At 43.0% G+C, this 20,938-nt stretch overlaps 1 protein-coding gene across 3 annotated transcripts in view; it reads right to left on the bottom strand.

The window, feature by feature from the left end:
* The window catches only part of CNTN3 (contactin 3), a 100,128-nt gene that overhangs the window by 10,815 nt on the left and 68,375 nt on the right, over positions 1-20,938 (bottom strand). For 2 of the 3 annotated variants that reach the window (XM_053989501.1, XM_053989500.1), the window contains 8 exons: positions 19,148-19,284; positions 16,976-17,105; positions 15,718-15,868; positions 6,630-6,757; positions 5,111-5,286; positions 2,323-2,440; positions 1,038-1,196; positions 804-953 (listed from right to left, as the gene is read on the bottom strand). In XM_053989501.1, coding sequence (XP_053845476.1) covers positions 804-953; positions 1,038-1,196; positions 2,323-2,440; positions 5,111-5,286; positions 6,630-6,757; positions 15,718-15,868; positions 16,976-17,105; positions 19,148-19,284 — 1,149 coding nt within the window. The remainder of the gene's footprint in view (positions 1-803; positions 954-1,037; positions 1,197-2,322; positions 2,441-5,110; positions 5,287-6,629; positions 6,758-15,717; positions 15,869-16,975; positions 17,106-19,147; positions 19,285-20,938) is intronic. The other variant, XM_053989502.1, reaches the window with a different exon arrangement.

Genomic DNA, 20,938 nt, shown 5'->3' with positions numbered 1-20,938 from the left:
AAATGCAGAGATGTCAGCACAGAGTAGAGACAGGAGAACACGCCACATCACCCTCATGCTCTGAGTTTAACCCATACTCATACTCCTTTTGCAATCAGGGGGAATGGTTTTGGGGTGGGAAGTACTGGAGAGCCCCAGTCCTGACCCACTCTGATCCTTCCTGGGCCAGGCTGGGGCTCCTCTGAGTTGTGAAGAACCTCAGCAGCTCACAGATTACACCACTGCTGCTGTGCTTAGGAACTTCCAAAAACTGGAGACAAGCTTCATTCTTCTAGAGTTAACTCAGAGAATGGCCTGGGTCAGAAGAGACCCCAAAGATCATCTTCAGACCATGTTGCTCTGAATTCCACATCCTTGAACACTTCCAGGGATGTTATGCAGATAAATTGGGAAACAGCCTCATTCCAAGTGAACTGGGGTTATAATTGATGGGTTCTTCTGGGCCACATGCTTGTTACATGGAAAGGTTTCACTGATCAAACACCAGGAATGAAAAATCCCTGTCAAAATTAACCTCTTTCCATCCATTAATACCTTTGGACTCTGCAGCACTGCCTGAACTGGCAGATTTTGCCACAGTAAATGGATTTAAATGGATTTAGATGTTATGCTTCTGTGGTGTTCAGTAATGCAACACAAACTGTCCCACAGCTAAATGGAAACATATGAACAAACTTGCTTCAGGCTTTTATATCCAATGGCAATTCCAAGCTTGTTTGCAAAGAGCCAAAGATATGAACACTCATTTTCTCTGTTAACATTCAAGATTCTTGAATTAAAAACAAATAGAAGGACCCACTAACCTGCCTCTTCAGTTCTTACTTTTTCTGAGGGCAAACTAGGCTCTCCACCTCCTATTTTGTTACTGGCAACTACACGAAATTCATATTCAACCCAAGGATTTAAATCCACTACTGTGCTTGTGAAGGTTTTCCCGTCGATCACATCTGGAACTGGGGAAGAAAAAGGGAAAAGGGAGCTCAGGAACAGGGTGCAAGAGCCATTCCCACGGAGCCTGGGCTGGGAATTGTGCTCACCTGTGGTGGCTCGCTGCCAGCCCACGGAGAAGGGAGTCCTGGCCTGGATGGTGTAGGTGGTCACGGGGCTGTGGTTGTCCGTGCCCTCCTGCCAGGAGATCTGGGCAGTGGTGTCCGTGATCTCGTCCACCTTCACGTGCACAGGGGGCCCAGGAGAGCCTGGAATGGGATGGGAAACCAGGCAGAGTTTGGTGGAGCCCTGGGAATCACTTCCAGCAGGATGGATTCCCGTTTTTTTTCTTCCTCAGGGAGGAGGAAAACAATTCAGACCAAAATCAGGACACTCGTAATTATGGTTTTACGTTCACTAAGCTTAACTCTGATAATTTCAAGCTGAAATACTCTCATTGGCAGAACAGATGTTTTGCTTTTTTTTAACAAGAACCTTTGTTCAGCACATCTCTCTGTCTTTCCAATGTCTTTTCCTTTAGTCCTAAATGTCCTCTTTAATCTACAGACACATCTCTGTAGTCTGGAAGTTTTTTACCTACAACTTCTTTACTGTACAAGGCACTGGAATAATTTTTCAGCACATCTGACCAGCACCCCAAGCAGCAATTCAGTCAGACAAACTTCCTGCTGCCTTCTGGAAAATCCTCATTCTGGGCATTTCCTGGCCAAAATGCTGGGTTTTGTCTCACCTGCATCAGCAAAGGGGGTTGAAATGAGTAACACTGCATTAACAATGAGAAAATATCTGAAATATTTTAAAATATATTGAGTGAATGCTGATCACATAAGGTGCTTTTCTAGTTCAGAGTTTTTACCTTGCAAAAAATGTAGCTGTAACACCAGCAAAGAAAGCCACAGTTCTGGCTCAACTGTGAGCATTCCAGCTCGGAATGAAAAGGAATAATCCTGCATTATAGGCTTTAAAGCCTAGGACAAAGCCTCTCCTGGGCTCTGGCAGAATTGCCCATTTCACAGGAAGGATTCTGGAGTCCCCAGCAGTTCAGTCTGCCGAGGCAGCAACCCCAGCTGCCTCAGAGCTGCCAGTGAGTTCCCTCTTGGCAGTCACCTGAAGGACTGGCAGTGAAAAAAGATGTGAAGTCACTATTACAACCTCCAGCTCCTCGTTTCTCTGGGAAAAAAATCAGGCTTCACCCAAAACGTGAGCTGTAATTCTCCCTAGCTGCAGGTCAGAATGACATAATTCAACTCACAGCCATTCATCACCCCATTCACACCATGCATTGGTTCTGTAACCTCCTCCATCAGTTATTTCTACAGCCTGTAATTTAAGAAAAGGTGGAAAACACGATCCTGGGGCTGGGATGGAATGTACCTCGCACGATGAGGTCGGCAGCAGAGGCCACACTGTCCACCTCTGTCTTCACCATGCACACGTACTTCCCACTGTGCTTCAGCTGGATGTTCCTGATCATTAAATCCCCTGATGCACTCTGGGGAACACAGAACATTCGTTAGTGCAAACACTCCTCCCTTGCAGTTTAGTATTTTCTTCAGAAAGGGAAAAGAAATCCACCAAAAATGTGAGGTTGCTCAAAAGTTGCACTGCAGGACTGTCAAGAGTCCAGAACATCCCTCTGGCTGCCCTGGCTGTCTTGAGACCCTGGCAGGGGGCTCAGGGACCTTGGCACAAAGTCAAAAACACCTGTGGCTTCCATTTTAGCCCGTGGGAGAGGCTCCCAACCTTATATGAGGAATTCCAAGCCAAAAGGGATCGAGTAGTGTAATAAGGGAATTGACACAGGGTGAAAAAGTAAAATTTTGGGCTTTTTTAGAATGTAATTCAGGGATACAATATGGAGGAATCTGGGTGTGCCCTAGCCTTTTCTTCCTTCTTCTTGTCCTCCATGTGATGGTGACACTTTTCTATTGGTCTAGGACAGGGACACACTGTCCAACACAGATTTTAGGTATTGGTACGAGAACTGTAAACATGGTACAGGTAATTTTGAGTTTATAATGTGGGAGATGCCCAGGGCTTGGGGCAGACTGCCATGCCTTCTGTACTAGGTGGACCTCGGCAGGTCAGAGAGAAAATATTTTAGATAAGAAGAAATAACCTTGAAAACTCAGCTTCACGCCTTGCAGACCTTTCCTTTGGTTGCTGGGCTAGGGAAAAAGGACTTTCACACTGTTGGGGTCTTGCCAGCTGACCCTGACACAGGACAGCACGTTCCTGCCCATCAGCAGCTCCATGCTTGTTGTCTGGGAGCATTTTCCCAAAAATCAGGACGTGATGTCCCTTTTTTGGGAGAAATGAGCTCCAACATGAAGAGCTCATACTGGGGAAGGCAGCTCCTGCCTGGAACCCCCAGTAACCTCAGTGCCCTGTGACCATTTGTGTCAAAGCCCTAAAGAGAGAAAAATGTGTTTTCTGTGGCCATTACCAATTTGATTTCTAGACAGAATTCATGGAGTTTTTATCTGGAACTTGTAAGTCAAGTCATGACAGATTCTTAAGGAGTTCAAGTGTGTAAAAGACAAAGTTGAATTCAGTCCATCCTCCAGGTTATTGTGAGCACCTTCATTTAAAGGCTGCACATTCTAGGCTAAATTTCCCATTTTACAAGCCCCAGCTCTGTTCTCTGCTATTCACTGAGTATTTAATCTTTAGTCTTTTTTTCCCATTGTTCTCTCTCAGATCACAGCATGTGGTTATTTCCTGGATCATGGGAAAAGAAATAAAACCTGAATGAAACTGTAACTTCCTATCACATTAGGGCTCCTTGTGCAATGTTTGTTTTCTACACCACTGAACAGAAAACTTGATATTAAACCTTTGCTAAACAGTGTCCCTTTAAAAAAAATCTCTTTGTGTCAGCTCAATTACTGCCTTAACTCAGTTCCAGTCGAATTTTCCAGGTGAAAAATGCCTCAGTCAGATTTTAATTTTTAAATTATAATTTTTCTGGACAAGCAGCATTTTCTTCATGGACAGAACCCTAATTTGTGGGCATTTTCAGCTATTTTGGCCACTAATTCATGGGCAAATAGTAGTTTGTGAGAAAGGCAGAGACATGACCCTGAAGTTTATTTTAGTCTTTGAAAAAACATGAACCTTTCAAAACATTTGATTATTTTTCTTTGTTTCAGCATTACAATGCGTCAATTCTTTATTCAACACAAGCTGAAGCCAATTCTGCCTGTGCCTGGTCTTCTGTGAAAGCACAGATGGAAGTTGTTTGCAGGACAATTCAGTGCTGATTGCTTACAATAAATTAAAAGTTGAGTCAAAAGCAATCTAAAATCCATCTCCTTGATTGGAAGTGGATATTCAGGGAATGCCCAACATCAGCAGAGAATGCAATCACGTCCTACACAAATTTCAGCTAACTCAATTTGAGATATCTCACCAAAGGGGAGGGGGGCTTCAAATAGAACAGCTTGACTTGAAATAAACCTCAGCAAAATGTTAACTCTGCATCTCAGTTATTTGTGGGGGTTTGGGAAGAGTCTCAAGGGACTGGGGGAGGAGCAGGAAGCTCCCCTGTGTTGCAGTAAAGCAGATGGGACTCAGTTTCTTCATGAAGGAAAAGCCAATTCCTTTGGACTTTTTTGGGGAGAGGAGAGGAGAGGAGAGGAGAGGAGAGGAGAGGAGAGGAGAGGAGAGGAGAGGAGAGGAGAGGAGAGGAGAGGAGAGGAGAGGAGAGGAGAGGAGAGGAGAGGAGAGGAGAGGAGAGGAGAGGAGAGGAGAGGAGAGGAGAGGAGAGGAGAGGAGAGGAGAGGAGAGGAGAGGAGAGGAGAGGAGAGGAGAGGAGAGGAGAGGAGAGGAGAGGAGAGGAGAGGAGAGGAGAGGAGAGGAGAGGAGAGGAGAGGGAGAGGAGAGGAGAGGAGAGGAGAGGAGAGGAGAGGAGAGGAGAGGAAAGGAGGAGGAGAGGAGAGGAGAGAAGAGGAGAGAAGAGAAGAGAAGAGAAGAGAAGAGAGAAGAGAAGAGAAGAGAAGAGAAGAGAAGAGAAGAGAAGAGAAGAGAAGAGAAGAGAAGAGAGAAGGAAGAGAAGAGAAGAGAAGAGAAGAGAAGAGAAGAGAAGAGAAGAGAAGAGAAGAGAAGAGAAGAGAAGAGAAGAGAAGAGAAGAGAAGAGAAGAGAAGAGGTTTTCAGCTCACCCCTCCAACCTTCTCGAAGTGCGAGGCGTCCCTCTGGAAGTCCGTGAGGGTCCCGTTGAAGTACCAGGTGAAGCTGATGTCCAGCAGGGGATCGTGCTGCACCTGGCAGGGCAGCACCACGCTCTCCCCCACGGTGACATCCATGTTGGAAGGTGCCAAGGTGATCCTGGTTGGCTCTGCAGGGAGCACACACACATTGGTTATTGGATTTCTCTGCACTGCTGAGCTTTGCCTGCCGCTGATATCCCCCCACGTTCCTCGGGTGGGATCAGTGACAGCCACTTCCGAAGGTGCAGCTGGACTGGGAATGCTGCCTGGAGCTTTGTGTCCTGGCATCTCCCAGCAGGAGCTGCTGGGCACTGCAAAGGTGAATTTGAGCCAATCCACTGCACCAAGCTGAATCCACGGGCAGGAACTGCCTCTCCTCTCCTCTCAGCAGCCCCACTGGGTTTTGAAGCAGCAGCAGCCACTCAGCAGCCACTGGGCAGGTGAAGAGGGTGGCAGTAAGGGAATAAACCTAATAAACCTAATAAACCCCAGAAACTGCAGGAAATCCACTTAAGGAGGAGCACTCTGCCTATTTGGGTCCACACATCACACAGAACATAAACAGTGTCGTGAAGAACAGCTGTTTTGTTATTCCAGAATCACATTAACGGAGAAAAATTTCACCTACTGTAAATACTGTAACCAATAAAATTTAATTCCAGGAATTCTCTGTATATAATTTTATTATTTGTATATAAAGGGATATGAATCATTTAGGAGCACAGGCTGAAAACATGAAGCTGTTAATTCACTGAACAAAATAATTCTGTTTGGACCTATGAGATATATAGGATATGTAATGCAGTGGGATATTAGATAATTCCGAGTTTGGGAAATCTTTTAGTCATTAAAATCTTTGAAAAAGAACACTATGAGAGTAGACATTCTTCAGATAAACTTCACAAACTCTTGGCTCTTTTCATCCAGTATCTCAACCAGCAGCCAGGAATGGATTACTTGGAGGAAGGATCCCTCTGAACAACAATTCTGTATAAAATTTGCTTTTCAAAGACTGTGTTCTACTGCCTGTGGAGTCCCTGAATGCTCCCCTGCAGCTGGAGTTTCCACCACATCTTTTACCATAAGCAAACAGCATTTAAACCTCTTTTGGGCAAAACAGATTTTCGACTGGAATATGAAATTACCTCAAAGATTTTTTTTTGATTGACGTGTTTCTTTATAACAAATTAAAACCCCCACGAACTTAAAAGCATAATTGCACTATTTAGTGTTTAGAGAAGTGAGAGGAGGGAGGCAAGTGCTCAGAACTCCCTCACATCTGAGAAATATCTTTGTCAAAGACAGAAAAATCCCTCAGTGTCTTTTACACTAATGAAAGAGCTGTAACAGCTATCCTTTTATCTTTATACATTAAATAAATAACTTCTCACACTCTTTACATTCTACCACGCCACTGCAGGCTCCTGAGGCTGCAATCCCAGTTCCAGCCCCGGTGTCCCAGCTCACCCACCTGTAACTATCAAGCTGGTGGAGCCCTTGGCTGTTCCAAACTGGTTTGTGGCCAGGCAGGTGTAGCTGCCAGCATCCCCCTTGGTGACGTTGGCTATCCTCAGTCCTCCATCCTTTAACAGGCTGATCCTGAAAAATTACGGGGAGATTTTGAACGTCGCAGCATTTGCAGACAAAATGCTCTCATGCTTTACTGTTATCTCTGACATTAAACTCTATCAACAATTAAGATGAAAACAAGCTCTGTGCCAGCTGAAAGCAGGACAATTACCAAGCTGGGGTTTGAAAATGTTGTGGCCATCCACTGATAATGCACAACAAATTTGAACCCAACCCTGTCTATTACGTTGGACATATCACTTTGGACAACAGTAGAACCAATTTTTTGAGAGATGTGGGCACATGTATGGGTGTGAAAGAGAGAAATCCCACGTGAGCTCCATCTTTTTTAGCTGCACCAATTGAAACTGGAATAATTTCCAGCTCTTTTGTTGTTTACCTCAAGCAATCTTGCACAGCAACTTTGAAATAACTGTGATTACCATGACAACTCCATGGGGCTGTTCATGAACCTCCTTTGTGGAAGGACTTTCAGAACAGAAAATTCCCTTCGCCCCACACAACCTCCCACAGTGAGAGCATGGAAAAGCAGGAAGGTGCTTATAGAAGATGTGGAGAGAAGAAAACCCATAGAGGGACAGAGGAGCAGGAATGTCCCCACAGCTGAGGTGACATCCCAGACAGCAGCATTGCTAATGCACAGGTAAGGCTGATTTGACTCCCTTTTCCCCTATTTCCTGTCCTCTCATCTGTTCTATCCACAGCTGCAGGGACTTCTACCCTAAGACAACCTACAGCATCAAAATAACTGAATATATATATAAATGTCCACAGTAATTAGCAAATTTTAAAAAAGTACCCATTTTACTGATATGCCCAAGTCAAAAGAGCTTCAGAGATTTTCTCTCACATCCCGTCAACCCATCTGAGAGGCACCAAACTGGAGCACAGCACCCTGGTTGGGTGGTGATTTGGAAATTTGGGAACTGAGCCACAGAATGAACAGAGCAGCAAACAAACCCTCTCCAGGCAAAGCCCTGCCTGCATTAGCTGAGTCCTGCTCACTTTCAGGGCAGGTGCCAGCTGAAAAGGCAGCAAGTGTCACCAAAGTTGACACTGCCACCTTCCCTCCCTCAGATGGGAGGGTTTTGCCTGCTCACTTCCACCTGTTGCTTTATTCAGCACAAAAGGAATGAATTCATCACACACCTCTGCTGCTCTTTTAATTGCCACTATTCCTGAGGTAAAACAACGTCAGTAGATCCCCAGCACTCGTCCCAGCTGAGTTCTCTGGCTAAATTCTGCTGTGTTGGGATCAGCATGGGATCAACCCTCCACAAGGCTGCAGTGAGGGGTGGCTCAGTCTCTTCTCCCAGGTGACAAGGACCAGAGTGTTGTAATCTTGGATGCTGAGAATTTTAAACTTTCTGTGCTGAAAGGCACAGACTTGCAAGAAAGCACTGCATTTGACCTGAAGCTGTGGAGAAAGAATTCTGCTGCCCTGATTTTTCAAAGTGTTTGCTTTTATAGCTCTTTTGAAAGTTTTATAGTTCTCATAAAACTTCTTTAGCCTTCTGATAATGTTTACATATTTGAGAGTCAGAGTTCCCACACGATTTCATGCATAAATGAAACATAAACTTTAAGGGATTCAGAGATTTTAGAGGAGCTAAGATTTTAGTTAGAGATAAGCCTTACTAGAGTTAATTAAAATAAATGAGTAGGCCTTGATGAAGTTAAGACTTAGTAGTTAACTAATAAATGATTGCTTGTCAACACAATGTTTAGTTAGCTGGGTTTATAATGGAGAATATAAAAACTGACACACAGCTTTTAGGAACATAAGACAATTGTGGGCCTCCTCTGTTATGAAACCAATTGAAGACAGGGAATGGGAGTTCTACCAAGGTTCATTTGTCATATTTGCATTGAAAAGGTAGAAAGGTCAAAATGAGGAAGACTTCATTTACTTCCTCATTTTGGGGCCCCTCCCCATGAAAGGGACCACCGACCCATTTCAAGGAACAAACTACGCATGCTTAACAGCTTTGGGAATGATTAGCATAGGAAGCGAGGAATGGGATGTACCAAAATGATGAATATGTATTTGTATTTTGGGTATTCAATTCTGGTGTGGATAAAAGGACTCTGTAATGATTGGAAAGGTGCAGTGTGTATTTGGGAGCTGTCCCGCACGCTGCCCGGCGCCGCAATGAACATACACTTTCTAACTTTAAACTGTCAGAGAGTTTTTGTCCGTCACAGTTGGATATCGGTGCTAGATCAATATCGGTATTTCTTTAATAAATCATAAATAGAATAGTTTACATATTTCTCTGTGGGTGGAGAGAAATGATTGATCTTTGGACCAGTGTGGTTGAAGAGTTTTTAATTCCATCCTCCAATCCACGGTCACCTTTGGAATTCTATAAATACCAGATGTTTGAATAAAACTGGCTCTTTTTCTCTTTTGAACTTACCAAGCTTCTGTGTACTCTTTTTGTGTCCAATAACAACAGACTTCCAAAATTGATTAATAGCACGAGGATTAGGGGTGTGTACCTGGTTAGAAGTGTGTAATATCACAGGGTGGAAAACTCAGAGATTTGGTTTTTAGAATATAGTAATGGATATGAAGCATGAAGATGGAGGTTTTAGGGTGGAGGCAGGTTGTTCTTCTTTGCCTTCTTCTTCCTTCCTCTCCATGGGTTTGGGTGGCATCTTGCAATTGGACAGAAAAGTCCACATTGCAGGCCTTGAGGGATCAGTTTTTGGGTTAAAAGGGAAAATAATCTAGGTGTCATTTCTTAACTGGCTAGTTTAGTTTTAGTTCAGCCTTGAAAGACCTTGAAACTGTACATCTGGGGCCATTTTTGTGCTGGTTTTCCTGCACACAGAGCCTGGTGCAGACGGCTGCTGAAGTTTTGATAAGATAACAATAAACTGGAGCTGAAGAGCTGAAGATGGAAAAAGTCCTGTCTGTCTCTTGTTCCTGACACAAAACTGTAACAGGAGGGCTTCCCCCGTCAGGGGAGCCCCCAGGGAGGAGCCCAACCTGGGGCCATACCAGAGCCACAGCCAGGGAGGCTTAGACTGGATTTTGGGGGAAATTTCTTCATGAAAGGGTCATTCAGTGATCCCATCCTGCACACTTAACTCCTCTGACCCAAACCCACATTCCCTAAGTGCAAATCCCAGCAGTGGGAGAACACCAGGGCTCTGGAATTCCACTGCCCCACTCCCTCACCAGCAAACCCAGCTCCTGGAGGCTGATTTCACCCTCTGAAAGCAGCAATCTGCACTCTGCCACTCTGCACTGCTCCGTACAAGGAAAAGAGAATTTCTGGAATTACGACACAGAAATATATGCAACTTTTAAACGCTTTTTCTCTTAAAGAATTCAAATTGCATTTTGTATTTCCCTAAAAAGGGTGTTTCAGCTCTCAGTGCTGGAGCTGAGCATCTCTTCCTCTGGGCAAAGGTGGTGCAATAATGAAATTAGCAGATGCAAATTACAAGAGATAACAAGTCAGCCTGTTAGAACAACAGACAGAAGCATTTTATTGGGGTGAGAAAGAGAGGCAGTTTAATCCATTTATAACCGCAAAGCATCCTGAGTTTCCTCAGCTGATATGGTGGCATTTGAGGTGTTTTTACAAGGGAGGATGTGCCTCACCAGTGACTTCCCTGAGGTTCATTAACTTGTTTTGGAAAATTCCTCAGTCATATTTGGCTGCACGTCGTGTTAGATGGAACATTTAAAATTAATTAAACCGTGCCATATGGTTTATAGGTATTTTAAATGTGTTAAAGACATGAGTGATACATTTTATAGGTAATTAGAATGACATCAAAAAAAAGGTGTTAAAATATATCAATTATGGTTACAAGCAAGTGCTGTTGCACTTTCTAGCTGAGGCTTAATCTACTTTGATGCAATTTCCAACAGAAAAAATACAAAACTAAAGAAACCCCAAGTGTTGACAAAGGCTAAGATCAAACAAAGGAAAAAGCAGGATCAGGGAATAAACCTGAACATGTCTATTGTTTAATTACAATGAATCACTTTTAGACTGCTCTGAGCTACCTGCAAGCCAAGCTTGCCTAAAATAATTAAACAGAAAGCTTATTAAAATCCTGATATATAACTAAGAATAATTTTTTTTTCTAGAATTAGAAACAAAAAGCAAACAATACATGAAAAGAATCAATTAGAGAAAAATAATATAGTGGAAATAAAATCTTTACTGGTAAATTAGAAAAAGAGCAATACTCCACTTTTTCCAGTTACAAAACAGTAAATGCAGCTCAGAGCCTATGGAAACCCCCAAACCCAAAAATAGCTCTGCCCCTCCCGCTGAAACAGGAGACAAACCACAGCTTTTAGTTTAAAAAGAATTATTCAATATTCACACACGGTGCTGGAACAGTGCCAGAGAGAGACCCACACCTGTTACACACACAAATAACAATCCAGCCTTTGGCATTCCTGTATCTACAGGTGTTTTCCCATAACATTTTGCTTAAGGCCAGCAATTTTCCATGGAAATTCCATTTTCCACAACCTGTGCCCTTCTGTAACCTGGCAAATAGCACAAAAAATTTAGCCCTTCAGAAGGGACCATGGGGGGGGAGTGATAGTCCTAAATCCACCTCAATTCCAGCTGGAGATGGATTTAGGACCTGTTTGGTCATCAGGTCAAAGCATCACTGACAAACTCATCACCCCTCACTAATTCCTGAGCAAAACTGGGGGAAATTGATGTCTGGGGAGATTCTTTTTCTCTACAGTCAAATAAAACCCCCTTACCTCACACCCACACCCTGACACTGAGGGCAGCAGGATGGGGAGAAGGATTAAACAACTTCAGGACTTTGGGCTTCCTGACTTGAGAGAAATTATGCCTCTTTATACACTTATTTAAAAATTATACCTCTTTATAGATTGATATTTAGAGAGAGAAGACAGAATGTGGCCTCCACTGAGACTTGGTGTCATTAATGCAGCTGTTAATGACTGCAGACCTGTTCATCTTCCCAAGGCAATGCTTTATTACTGAACTATCAAACACCAGCCAACTCAGGAATCACTGCCTGTTTCATTTCTCAGATTATCCAGCAAACACAAAAAAAAAAAACCAAACAAAACAAACAAACAAAAAAAACCCCAAAAACCAAAAAACAAAAACCCAACTATTTTAGATCCTTATTGATATGGTAATAAACACAAACACATTCCTTTCCAGTTCAAAACACTTCAGAGCAAAGGAACAATGGAAAAGTGGGTCAAAACTGTCTTTTAATGCATCAATCACATTCCAACTAAATTAAAGCAGATTAATTAACAGGCAAGTCAGCAAAATAAAATCCTATGCAAGTACTGGTAAGTAATTTTTTTTTCACATCACAGCACTTCAAACTGTAACACAAAATGAATAAAAATATTGAATTCAAATTGCAAGGAAGCTAAAACCATTAACTAATACTTCTAAGTATAGTGCAATTTTTTATCAGGACTTATTTCTTTCCTCCTTTAATTTGCCATCACTTGGCCACAATGAAAGCTGCTAAAACTGGAGTTTTCCTAAGGGAATTCCACTGGGAAGTCTTTTAGTGAAGTTTTTGCAGCATCTTCTCATCTTTTTCAAGTTTTAGTAAATGCAGAAATATCTAGTAATAAAGGTGAGTTTGTTTAAAGGTGAATTATTTTTAAATGCTGCTCTGCATTTTCACAAAATCCTGGTTTTTAACCCTCTCCCAGTCAGGTATTTGAGCCAGGAGTTCAGACCCACTTCAGCCCACAGGCAGTGACTGTCAAGTACAAACTGAAAATTAAAAGTCATGTACATACATAAAACATTTAGGCAATCTTGGAGGGGTTATGTCTGGACAGCAGCTATTTTAGTATTTATTCTGGTTTTGGTGAGTTAAACCAGCATCAGGAGCATTTAACCTTGGTTAAACATCTAATCCTCCTTTTCTGGAGGATAAAAAGACAACAAAAATTCACCCATCTGGAGGTGGAGGTGTCTCAGGCAGCTGATAAATTTAATTCCCATTTTCTGTCTTTCCTTCTGCATGTTATCCTGTGCTTTCACTGCTCTCTGCACTCCACTGCTCTTTAATGTTTAGCTCTCTTTATTAAAGATATTCTAGAAAAAAAAATAAATCACATACTTCGCAAAATTAACAAGGAACAAGATTGCTTTCTTCAATGCTGAGCGATTTCTCAGCCCAGAGCTCATGAATCCATTTTGAATTATATTTTCTCCCCTCCACAAGACACACTATATTCAGCTCATTTAATTAAAATTTACTGAGTCATTATCCAAATCTTCTACATAGGGAAAAAACAGCACCATTTAAAAATAAATTAAGAACACGAGCAACAGTGCCATCAAAATGAAACTCTCTCAGGCTTTCCTAAAGCATTGTGGTCAGTACCAAGATCTCTGATGACAAGAAATTCAAGTATTTGTGTTTTATCTTTATTATTCAAATTGGAGTTTTCTTAAGACATATAAATTCTAGCCTTGCTGCTGCAAATGGAATTAAAATTCAGCTCCTTTTGCCTCCCCACCTCTCCCAGGTGCTGTCCATGCTGGACCTCCCTTGTGGGAGGAATCCATTCCTCCTGCTTGCTGCAATTAAAGAAGAGGAAACACTCCCCAGCAGACTTCTCCACTGGAACTGGAGTTCAGGGCTGAAAAATGTACTGCTAATTTGAAACCCTTTCCTGAATTGCAGGAATTTGTAGAACTGCATGAAATTCACGAATTGCAATTATTCACAGCAGACAGTAATGAACTCCAGGGTTTTCTGCAAAGAACCTCACTCTGCTCTTCTCCAAAGGCAAGTTTATTTCATTTAGATTAATTCAGGATTACTGCCTTGTTATTGTGCTTCTTCTGGAAGCCATTTACAGTATGTTGTCAAAAATGCACGCTCTGGGTCATATTTTGGAATTACCTGCACTTGGCAGAAGCAACAGCTGTAATTTATGTTCATAAACCTAAAGCAGGCAGCATCATATTCAATTCATTTTTGGAAACTTAGTGTTGATTTCTTCAGCCTGGTACTATCACCCCAAATGAAACTGATACCATTCTTCTTTTTATGAAAATGGAAACTGGGACAAAAGCTGGGAATTTTCCTAAATAGACAAAATCAGCTGCTGTCCATTCTTTGGCACACGCTTTACAAAAGCGGTCATAAAAATAAAACTGATTGAGATCCATCAAAAGGCAACAAGTTTCACACGAATTTGAGAGGTCATTGTTTAATGTAACACATTAATATTGTTTAATTAAAGGCTAGAAGGATTCAATAACCCAGTAGTGCTATTTTGAAAGGGATTTTGCTGGCCTGCTCGCAGGCAGGCAGCCAGTGAGGCTGTGGCACCACGTCCAGCTCTGCAGCAACAGATGCCCCAACTTGTGCCAAATTGTCACATTTGACAACACTTAACACCAGAACACATGAAAACTCCCAAGGCCCCTGTGAACAAAGAGCCAGGGCAAAGATGGCAGTGCCCAAAGCTTCTGGGTGCAAGGAGACAGCTCCAGCCGTATGATGGCACAAATAAAGGTCTCCACTGAAGTGTCTCCACGTTTTATCTATCTGGGAGCAACTTCTGTGTTTAAAAACTGCAGAAGAAAAGCACAACAGGGTGTTTTACAGGAGTAGGACCAGAAGAAATTTGTCTAATTTAGAAGCTGATGCCAGGCTAAGCTTTGTACAAATCAAAACCCACTCCTAGAGGAGCAGGGACACATTCCTTAAATCACACCAGAGTGCCATGGCAATCCTCCTTCAAACCCTCACGTTTGCTTTCCTCAGTGGCACGTCTGGCCTTCTGGACCCTCTCTGTCCATGAATTATCCTGCCAGGCACAGAGTGACACCAGAGGAACACGCACAGTCCCTGTCCCCACTGCTCCCAGCACACACTGGGACCTGCCAGAGCTGCTGCTGGGACTGCAGCCTGTGTCTAACTCAGGCAGAAAGGCTGAGCTGGGCCCAGAGCGAGCTCCCAAAAAACACTTCTGGCTCCCCTGAGCGTGCACAGCCTGTCCTGAGCACTGAAGTGCTGCAGCTGGCATGCCCAAAGTGCCACACTGACTGCAGCCATGCCAAATCACACCTGTAACCACCTCAATCACACCTTTCCTCCAAGGAAAGCTTCTGTGCAGCCCCAGCTCACTCCCTGGAGCTCCCAGTCTGTGTAAATACTGGAATGTAGAACAGAAAGGCTGGGGGAAGTCAGCAGGGCCCAGTGTGGGAGAGCCCTGCATTTTCTTTTTATACAATTTAACCAGCACACTTGTGCACTTTCAGTTTATGACTAATTCAGTAATGCTTTAATGGGTATTGCTGGGAAAAAAAACCAAACATTTATATGCTGCTGGAAATTAATAGCTGGGGCATGGGTAAATCCCAAACTCTCCCCTGAGAATTACAACCCCAAAACACATCCACTATCACCCTAACCCTCACGAATAAACATAAACAATGATGGCATCTGTTATCCCTGGAAGGATCATGGTTGCTTGGAAAGGACCTGGAAGTGCATTTTCCTTTTCTTTTCATGTTTTCATCTGCTGCTCTTGACCTCCAAATCAACTTTTCTTTCTCTTCTCAGCTATATCATCCCCATGGCTGTAACACACCTCGAATGCTCCTTTGCCAACATTTCCAGAGCATTTTCTTGAAGCCTTTTAGTACTTTTGTACAGGCTTTGCATTCCCAGTTTTCTATCAGTACCTGGTTCTCTCTAAATCAGGCTCAACTCTACATTAAACTGAAAACAAAATGTGAGCCTTGACCTCAGAGACAGCAGCACACTTGCACTCTCAGTGCTCTCATACCATCACAACAACAACAAAAAAATACCCAAGCAAAAAACCCCAGGCCAGCCAGACTTCAGAGAGACTTTACAAGTGTTTGGACCAACAGCTGACACTACTGCACAAAAGGACACACAAAAGCTTCTTGTAAGATTAAAACAAATAAACCAATGTAACGTGGTACCTTTCATTTTCCTGCAGCTGCTCACCTCCCTTCTTCCAGGAACATTTGGCCTTAGGGAAAGCTTTGGGTTTGCACTCAAAATCAACTGTGCTGCCTATCTGAACCTGGATCAGTTTCTTCATTGGACTCTTGGAAAAATCTGGAGAAGAAGCTAAAACACAAGGGGGAGTAGCAGTGAAATAAAGCACTTTTAATGATATTAATGATACTACTAGTTAGCACTTACACGAGCGCTTCTCAGATTCCGAAGATAATTAACACCATTAGTTAGCTCAGACAGATCTTCTATTGGGCAATTAGGCATTTTCTCCTCCTTTTTTGTACCTCATCCTGCCACCAAAGGTCTCAGCTGTGTAGGTGAGCACCCAACAAGGCAAGCACAGAAGATCAAAGCCACCAAAGCTCAACGAACCCAGTTTCATGTTCAGCGCCTGCCCAAGTGGATGCTCTGCTGAAGGGAGCACATTTATCTGATCAATCTAATCAATACCACACCAGGAAGCTCACTGAACCTCAGGGAACTGGAAGGTTCCCAGTTCCACGTGCCAGTGCCTGCCAGATGACAGGAAATGACAGTGCAGCCCATTCTGAGCGAGGTTTCCATGAATCAAGTTTTGAGGAGGCTCGTGGCCTCTCCCTGCAGTAACACTGAACTTGGAAAGGAAACTCAGTGTTTGAGGAGAGCAAGGCTGAAAGGAGCCTTGTGTGCTCATCCACAGCACCAAGGAAATAACCTGTGTCCCCAAAAACACAGCTACAGCTCAGTTTGGACTGTGCTGGAGGGAGAAATGGCATAGGTGTGTCAGTCCCAAGGCATGTTCCCTCAAACAAGCGGCTGTGCCTACTCCAGCCCCAAGCACAGGCTGGGTGGGTGAATGGCACTCCCTGTCCCTGGCTCCTGGAGGGCTCCACACAGAGGTTTTTAACCCCACGGTGTCCCTGAGCCTCCCACAGAGGTGAGAGCAGCTCATGAAGACAGCATGAGCACAGCACAGCAGAGGTTTTAATCCCAAACCCCCATCCCTGCTCCTCCCCTCGTGAATAATTTATCCTGCTCTCTTTTAAATGAATGATTGGCCTGAAAATCCTCTGGCAGCTGATGACTCAACTCCTCAGCTCTGCAGATAAAGATATCAGGGTGACAAAAACCTTTTATTTCAGTGACAGCAGTTGAGTGAGTTAAATCTGAGGTGCAATCTGGAGGGGTGTAGAGAGGGATAATGAGGTTTGTGTTTTAGTGAAAAAAGGAACATCTTACCTACAACCCTGAGCTCTGCACTCGAAGAGATGACACCATGTTTATTTTCAGCTATGCACTGGTATCTGCCAGAATCTGTCAGATTTAGATTTGATATTGTAAGTGCACCATTTTCAATTTGGATCCTTCCCTGAATATTAAGAAAAATATCTTTATTGATGATATATTTCCTGTGAAAATTTTAAAGTAAGTAAGGAATAGAAATAGGACAGCATAAATACAATAAATAGGGTAAATGCAAAAGCATAATCATGAGAACAGTTCCAAAAGACGTGACAGGACTGCAGCATGGTACAACAGTGGTGATCAGATATGGAGACTGATGCAGTGTATGAAGTAATTCCTCAAACTTGCCCAGTCTCACCAAGGTCTGGGAATCTCAAATACCCTTTCATTTCTCCAGAAATACTGACAGAATCCTACCAGCCCCTCAGACAGACCAGAGAATCCAAACAGTGCAGATGGCACTGGCATTTCACACTATTTAAGAGATTTCACATGTCCCACTTGCTAATGAGCTCTCCCTAACACTGCAGAAAAAATTCCAGCAGCCATTGCACCAAAGACACAAACTGAGTGCCTTGGAGCCAGCACAGGTACTCAGCTATCTGGGACTTCTCACCTTGCTTATCCTTGGAAAGCTCAATTACAGCAGGAAGTGACAAATCTGAGTGGCAGAACTGGTGGCAAAAGGAACCGGTGAGAAAGACAAAACCGAAGGGGCAGCAGCTTTGGGGAGCAGCCCCTGGGGGAAACCAGAGACACAGAAATGCACAAAACCCCAAAGGGCCTGCCCAGAAGTATTTTCTAAGGGCTGTTTTTGGGATCTGGCCCAAGCACAGGGTGACTCCAGGACAGCTCAGCTCCTTCCCTGGCAGGTCCTGTCCCAGCTGAGGGACTCATCCAGACAGACAGACAGACAGACAACAATCCCAAAGGGGGAAAAGCTGAGTGTCCATGTCTTGATCTCCTCTGTAGCATCCCAAGCTGCTGCTCTTAGGGAAGATTTGTTCATGGAGAAGGGGAGAGCTGAGTGGAACAACCCCAGAGGGGTTTGAGAAGGAGACCCAGCACAGGGATTACTGCAGTCCAGGAGCAGAGGACACCTGATCACTGCACACAGAGAATAATTCCTCTGGTGCCTGCCAGTGCTGGTTCTCAAAGAGCTCCCTCACTGCTCCCAGAGGAAGTCACAGCCAAAAGGCTGGACAGCCACACTCCAAACTGGACAAAGTGGGAGCCTGAATGATTCCAAGGTATTTTTGTACTTCCTGAGGTAAAAAAAGCCCATTGCCTCAGTGACTCTGTATGACACAGCAGCAATGCTCTCAAATCACCCAGAGGAGATTTGTGCTCCCTCATTTAACCTGTCCACAAAACACCACCACTCCTGTTAGCCAGCACGGGTGTAAGAAACGCTTTCCAGTGCTCTGCTCATTTTTCAGAACCATCCAGTGAATTCACCTGAGCAGGCCCTTTCTCCCTCAAAAGTCAGTGCTGAGCACAGGGCACTGGCCAAGGGCAGAAGTGCCTGGAGTTCATATTCCTGATAACCTGAAAGGGGCTGTTTTCCAACGAAGCAGTGAGATTTAAAATCAATAAATAAGGGATAGCAGATCCTGTTCTGCATTTCTGACCTTTCCCCTTCAAAGTTCAGCCTCTCTTCCCTGTTACCAAATGCATTACTTTCAATTAATTTACTATGACAAGTGCATTAAAGTAAATATCTAGGTTATGTTGCTGTTTGCATTCCATTCTTTGCAACAAGTAGTGGTAAACCCATGAATCTTCAGGAGTTTTGTCAAGAAGTTGGAAAAATATTTTCTTACCGCCTTTAATGAAATGCCAGCTGCAAATATAATAAAATAATTCAAGGTCTCTATCCCTTATTTATAGCTCTTTATTTATAACATTATTAAACTTCCTTCTCCAGTCATTCCTTACATCTTTCTTTCTGTGGTTCTATTGGTTTTGAATCTGCTTTTAGCTGGGATATTTCTGCACAACATAATTTGTCTTTGAAGCTATTGAGGCTTCATCAGGATGCTCTCAGAAAATACAAACCCTATATCAAAGACTTCCCTTGACTAATACCAGGAAACTCTGGATTCTCCTATTTGCATGGATATTGTTAATTTTACACAGCACTGCTCCTTCCAAACAGATTGTTACCTCTATTGCCAGCTGCTCTCCATTCTTCAGCCACCTGTAGGATGGTTTGGGCTTCCCACTTGCTCTGCAGTCCCAGGACAAGGTGTCCTCCACAGCAACCTCCACATCCTTTATGGTCTGGATCCAGTGAGGCTTTGCTGCAGGTGGAACACACAACAAAGATGCTCATAAGCTACTGCTCCAGATCAGAATCAAAGGGTTAATTACTGGGCACAGAACTCATCCATTTCCTGCACAGACTCATCTCTACCAACAGAGCTTCCCACTGGCCCTGCTTCAAGCCCCCCTGAGGAAACAAATCACTTCTTATTCCTCTTGCACATTTTTATTATGAGCACTAAACCAGGAGAAAACTGAGAGTACAGATCACTAAAGCTGGACTAGTGAAACCAATATTAAAATCACTAATGATTAAACAATGTCATTTTGCAATCGAGGCAAATGTAAGAGAAAGACATTAATGACAAGACTGAAATTAAATAAGTGATGTGGCTAAATCATCAAATTAATGCTGAAGAGAATCCTTTAAGTCCTAAAAAAAAATAATGGTATGTCAGCCTTAGTGCTAAATACCATTTAAATTGCTTTCTAATGCAAGGCAGCACTTAAGTGGATGAAAACATGGATATATGAGATTGTTTTTGAAAGTAGAAGTCTTGGCACAGAATTTGGGTAATGCAAACCAGTAGAATCAAGTCCATAAAAATCACTATCTTTTCAAGCCAAAATTTGAAGCAATAATACCAGACATCCTTCAGAATTACCCAAAATACAGTTAAAACTGTAAAGATATTTGACACATACATTACAGCTTTCACAGCAAGGAGAAAGCTCACTTGGCAAATAAACATCAATGCATGAAAGACAACAGTAACTTATTTTTATTCCTTTAGTGCTGTTTCACACATCAGTTCAACACTGTCTTATAGGTAATTTGTGAATTTTCTTTGAATTTATTTAATTTACTAGCAAGTTTATAATCTCAGCCTATGCTATTTCTCCAAGAAAAGATAAATTCTGGACATTGCCTATGGAAAAAACAGACGAAAGAGCAGGATGGGACTTGGCTGCAAACTCCTAGCTATGGGCAAAGAATTTTCCAGAGTCAAATTGCTTATCTTAAGTCAGTAATTCAGGAAAATCTCCTACCACCCTCCTATGGAAACAACAGGGAGAAAACAAGTCCCTGGTGACGTAGGAAAACATTATTTAATACCTGAGTTTAGGAAGGACAGAAGGTCAGATTAATTCCCATTGAACTTCCCACTACCATGGAGCTCAGCAGCAATTAACCCAGGCCAGGGAATTAATGATTTGCCCGTGGGCACAGCTGAGAGCTGAACCTTTCCACTGCCACAGCACCAGCCAAGCCAGGTCTGGACCAGGGCTGGCACTAATTCCATTTTAAAAGATTCCTTGTTTCCTAGCATGGAAATTTCCTTTCAGTCCCAGGCTCTGCAATGCAGTGAAAAAGCCTCAACACGACCATGTACAGCACCAGGCTTTTATGATAATGATTATTAATCTATTTATGATTTATGTATCCATATTTGGGGTTAACTTCTTACAGAAGAACTTCCTAAAATGTATTCACTGAGGTTTTAACTACTAATAAATACTGGAATTCAATCAATATTTGCTGATACCCTCTGAATATTACTTTTTTTTTTCACACCTTTCAGTGACTTGGGGATAATTTATTTTTTGCACCCTCTTTATCAAGGTCAGCTGGCAAAAGACAGGATGATCTTTGTGTCACATGGATGCACAATTTCACTGGTATTAACTGGG

Source organism: Vidua macroura, chromosome 13, assembly GCF_024509145.1.
Source record: "Vidua macroura isolate BioBank_ID:100142 chromosome 13, ASM2450914v1, whole genome shotgun sequence".
Lineage (NCBI taxonomy): Eukaryota > Metazoa > Chordata > Aves > Passeriformes > Viduidae > Vidua > Vidua macroura.
Note: the sequence above shows the minus strand (reverse complement) of the source record. Positions and strands in the feature narration are given on the sequence as shown.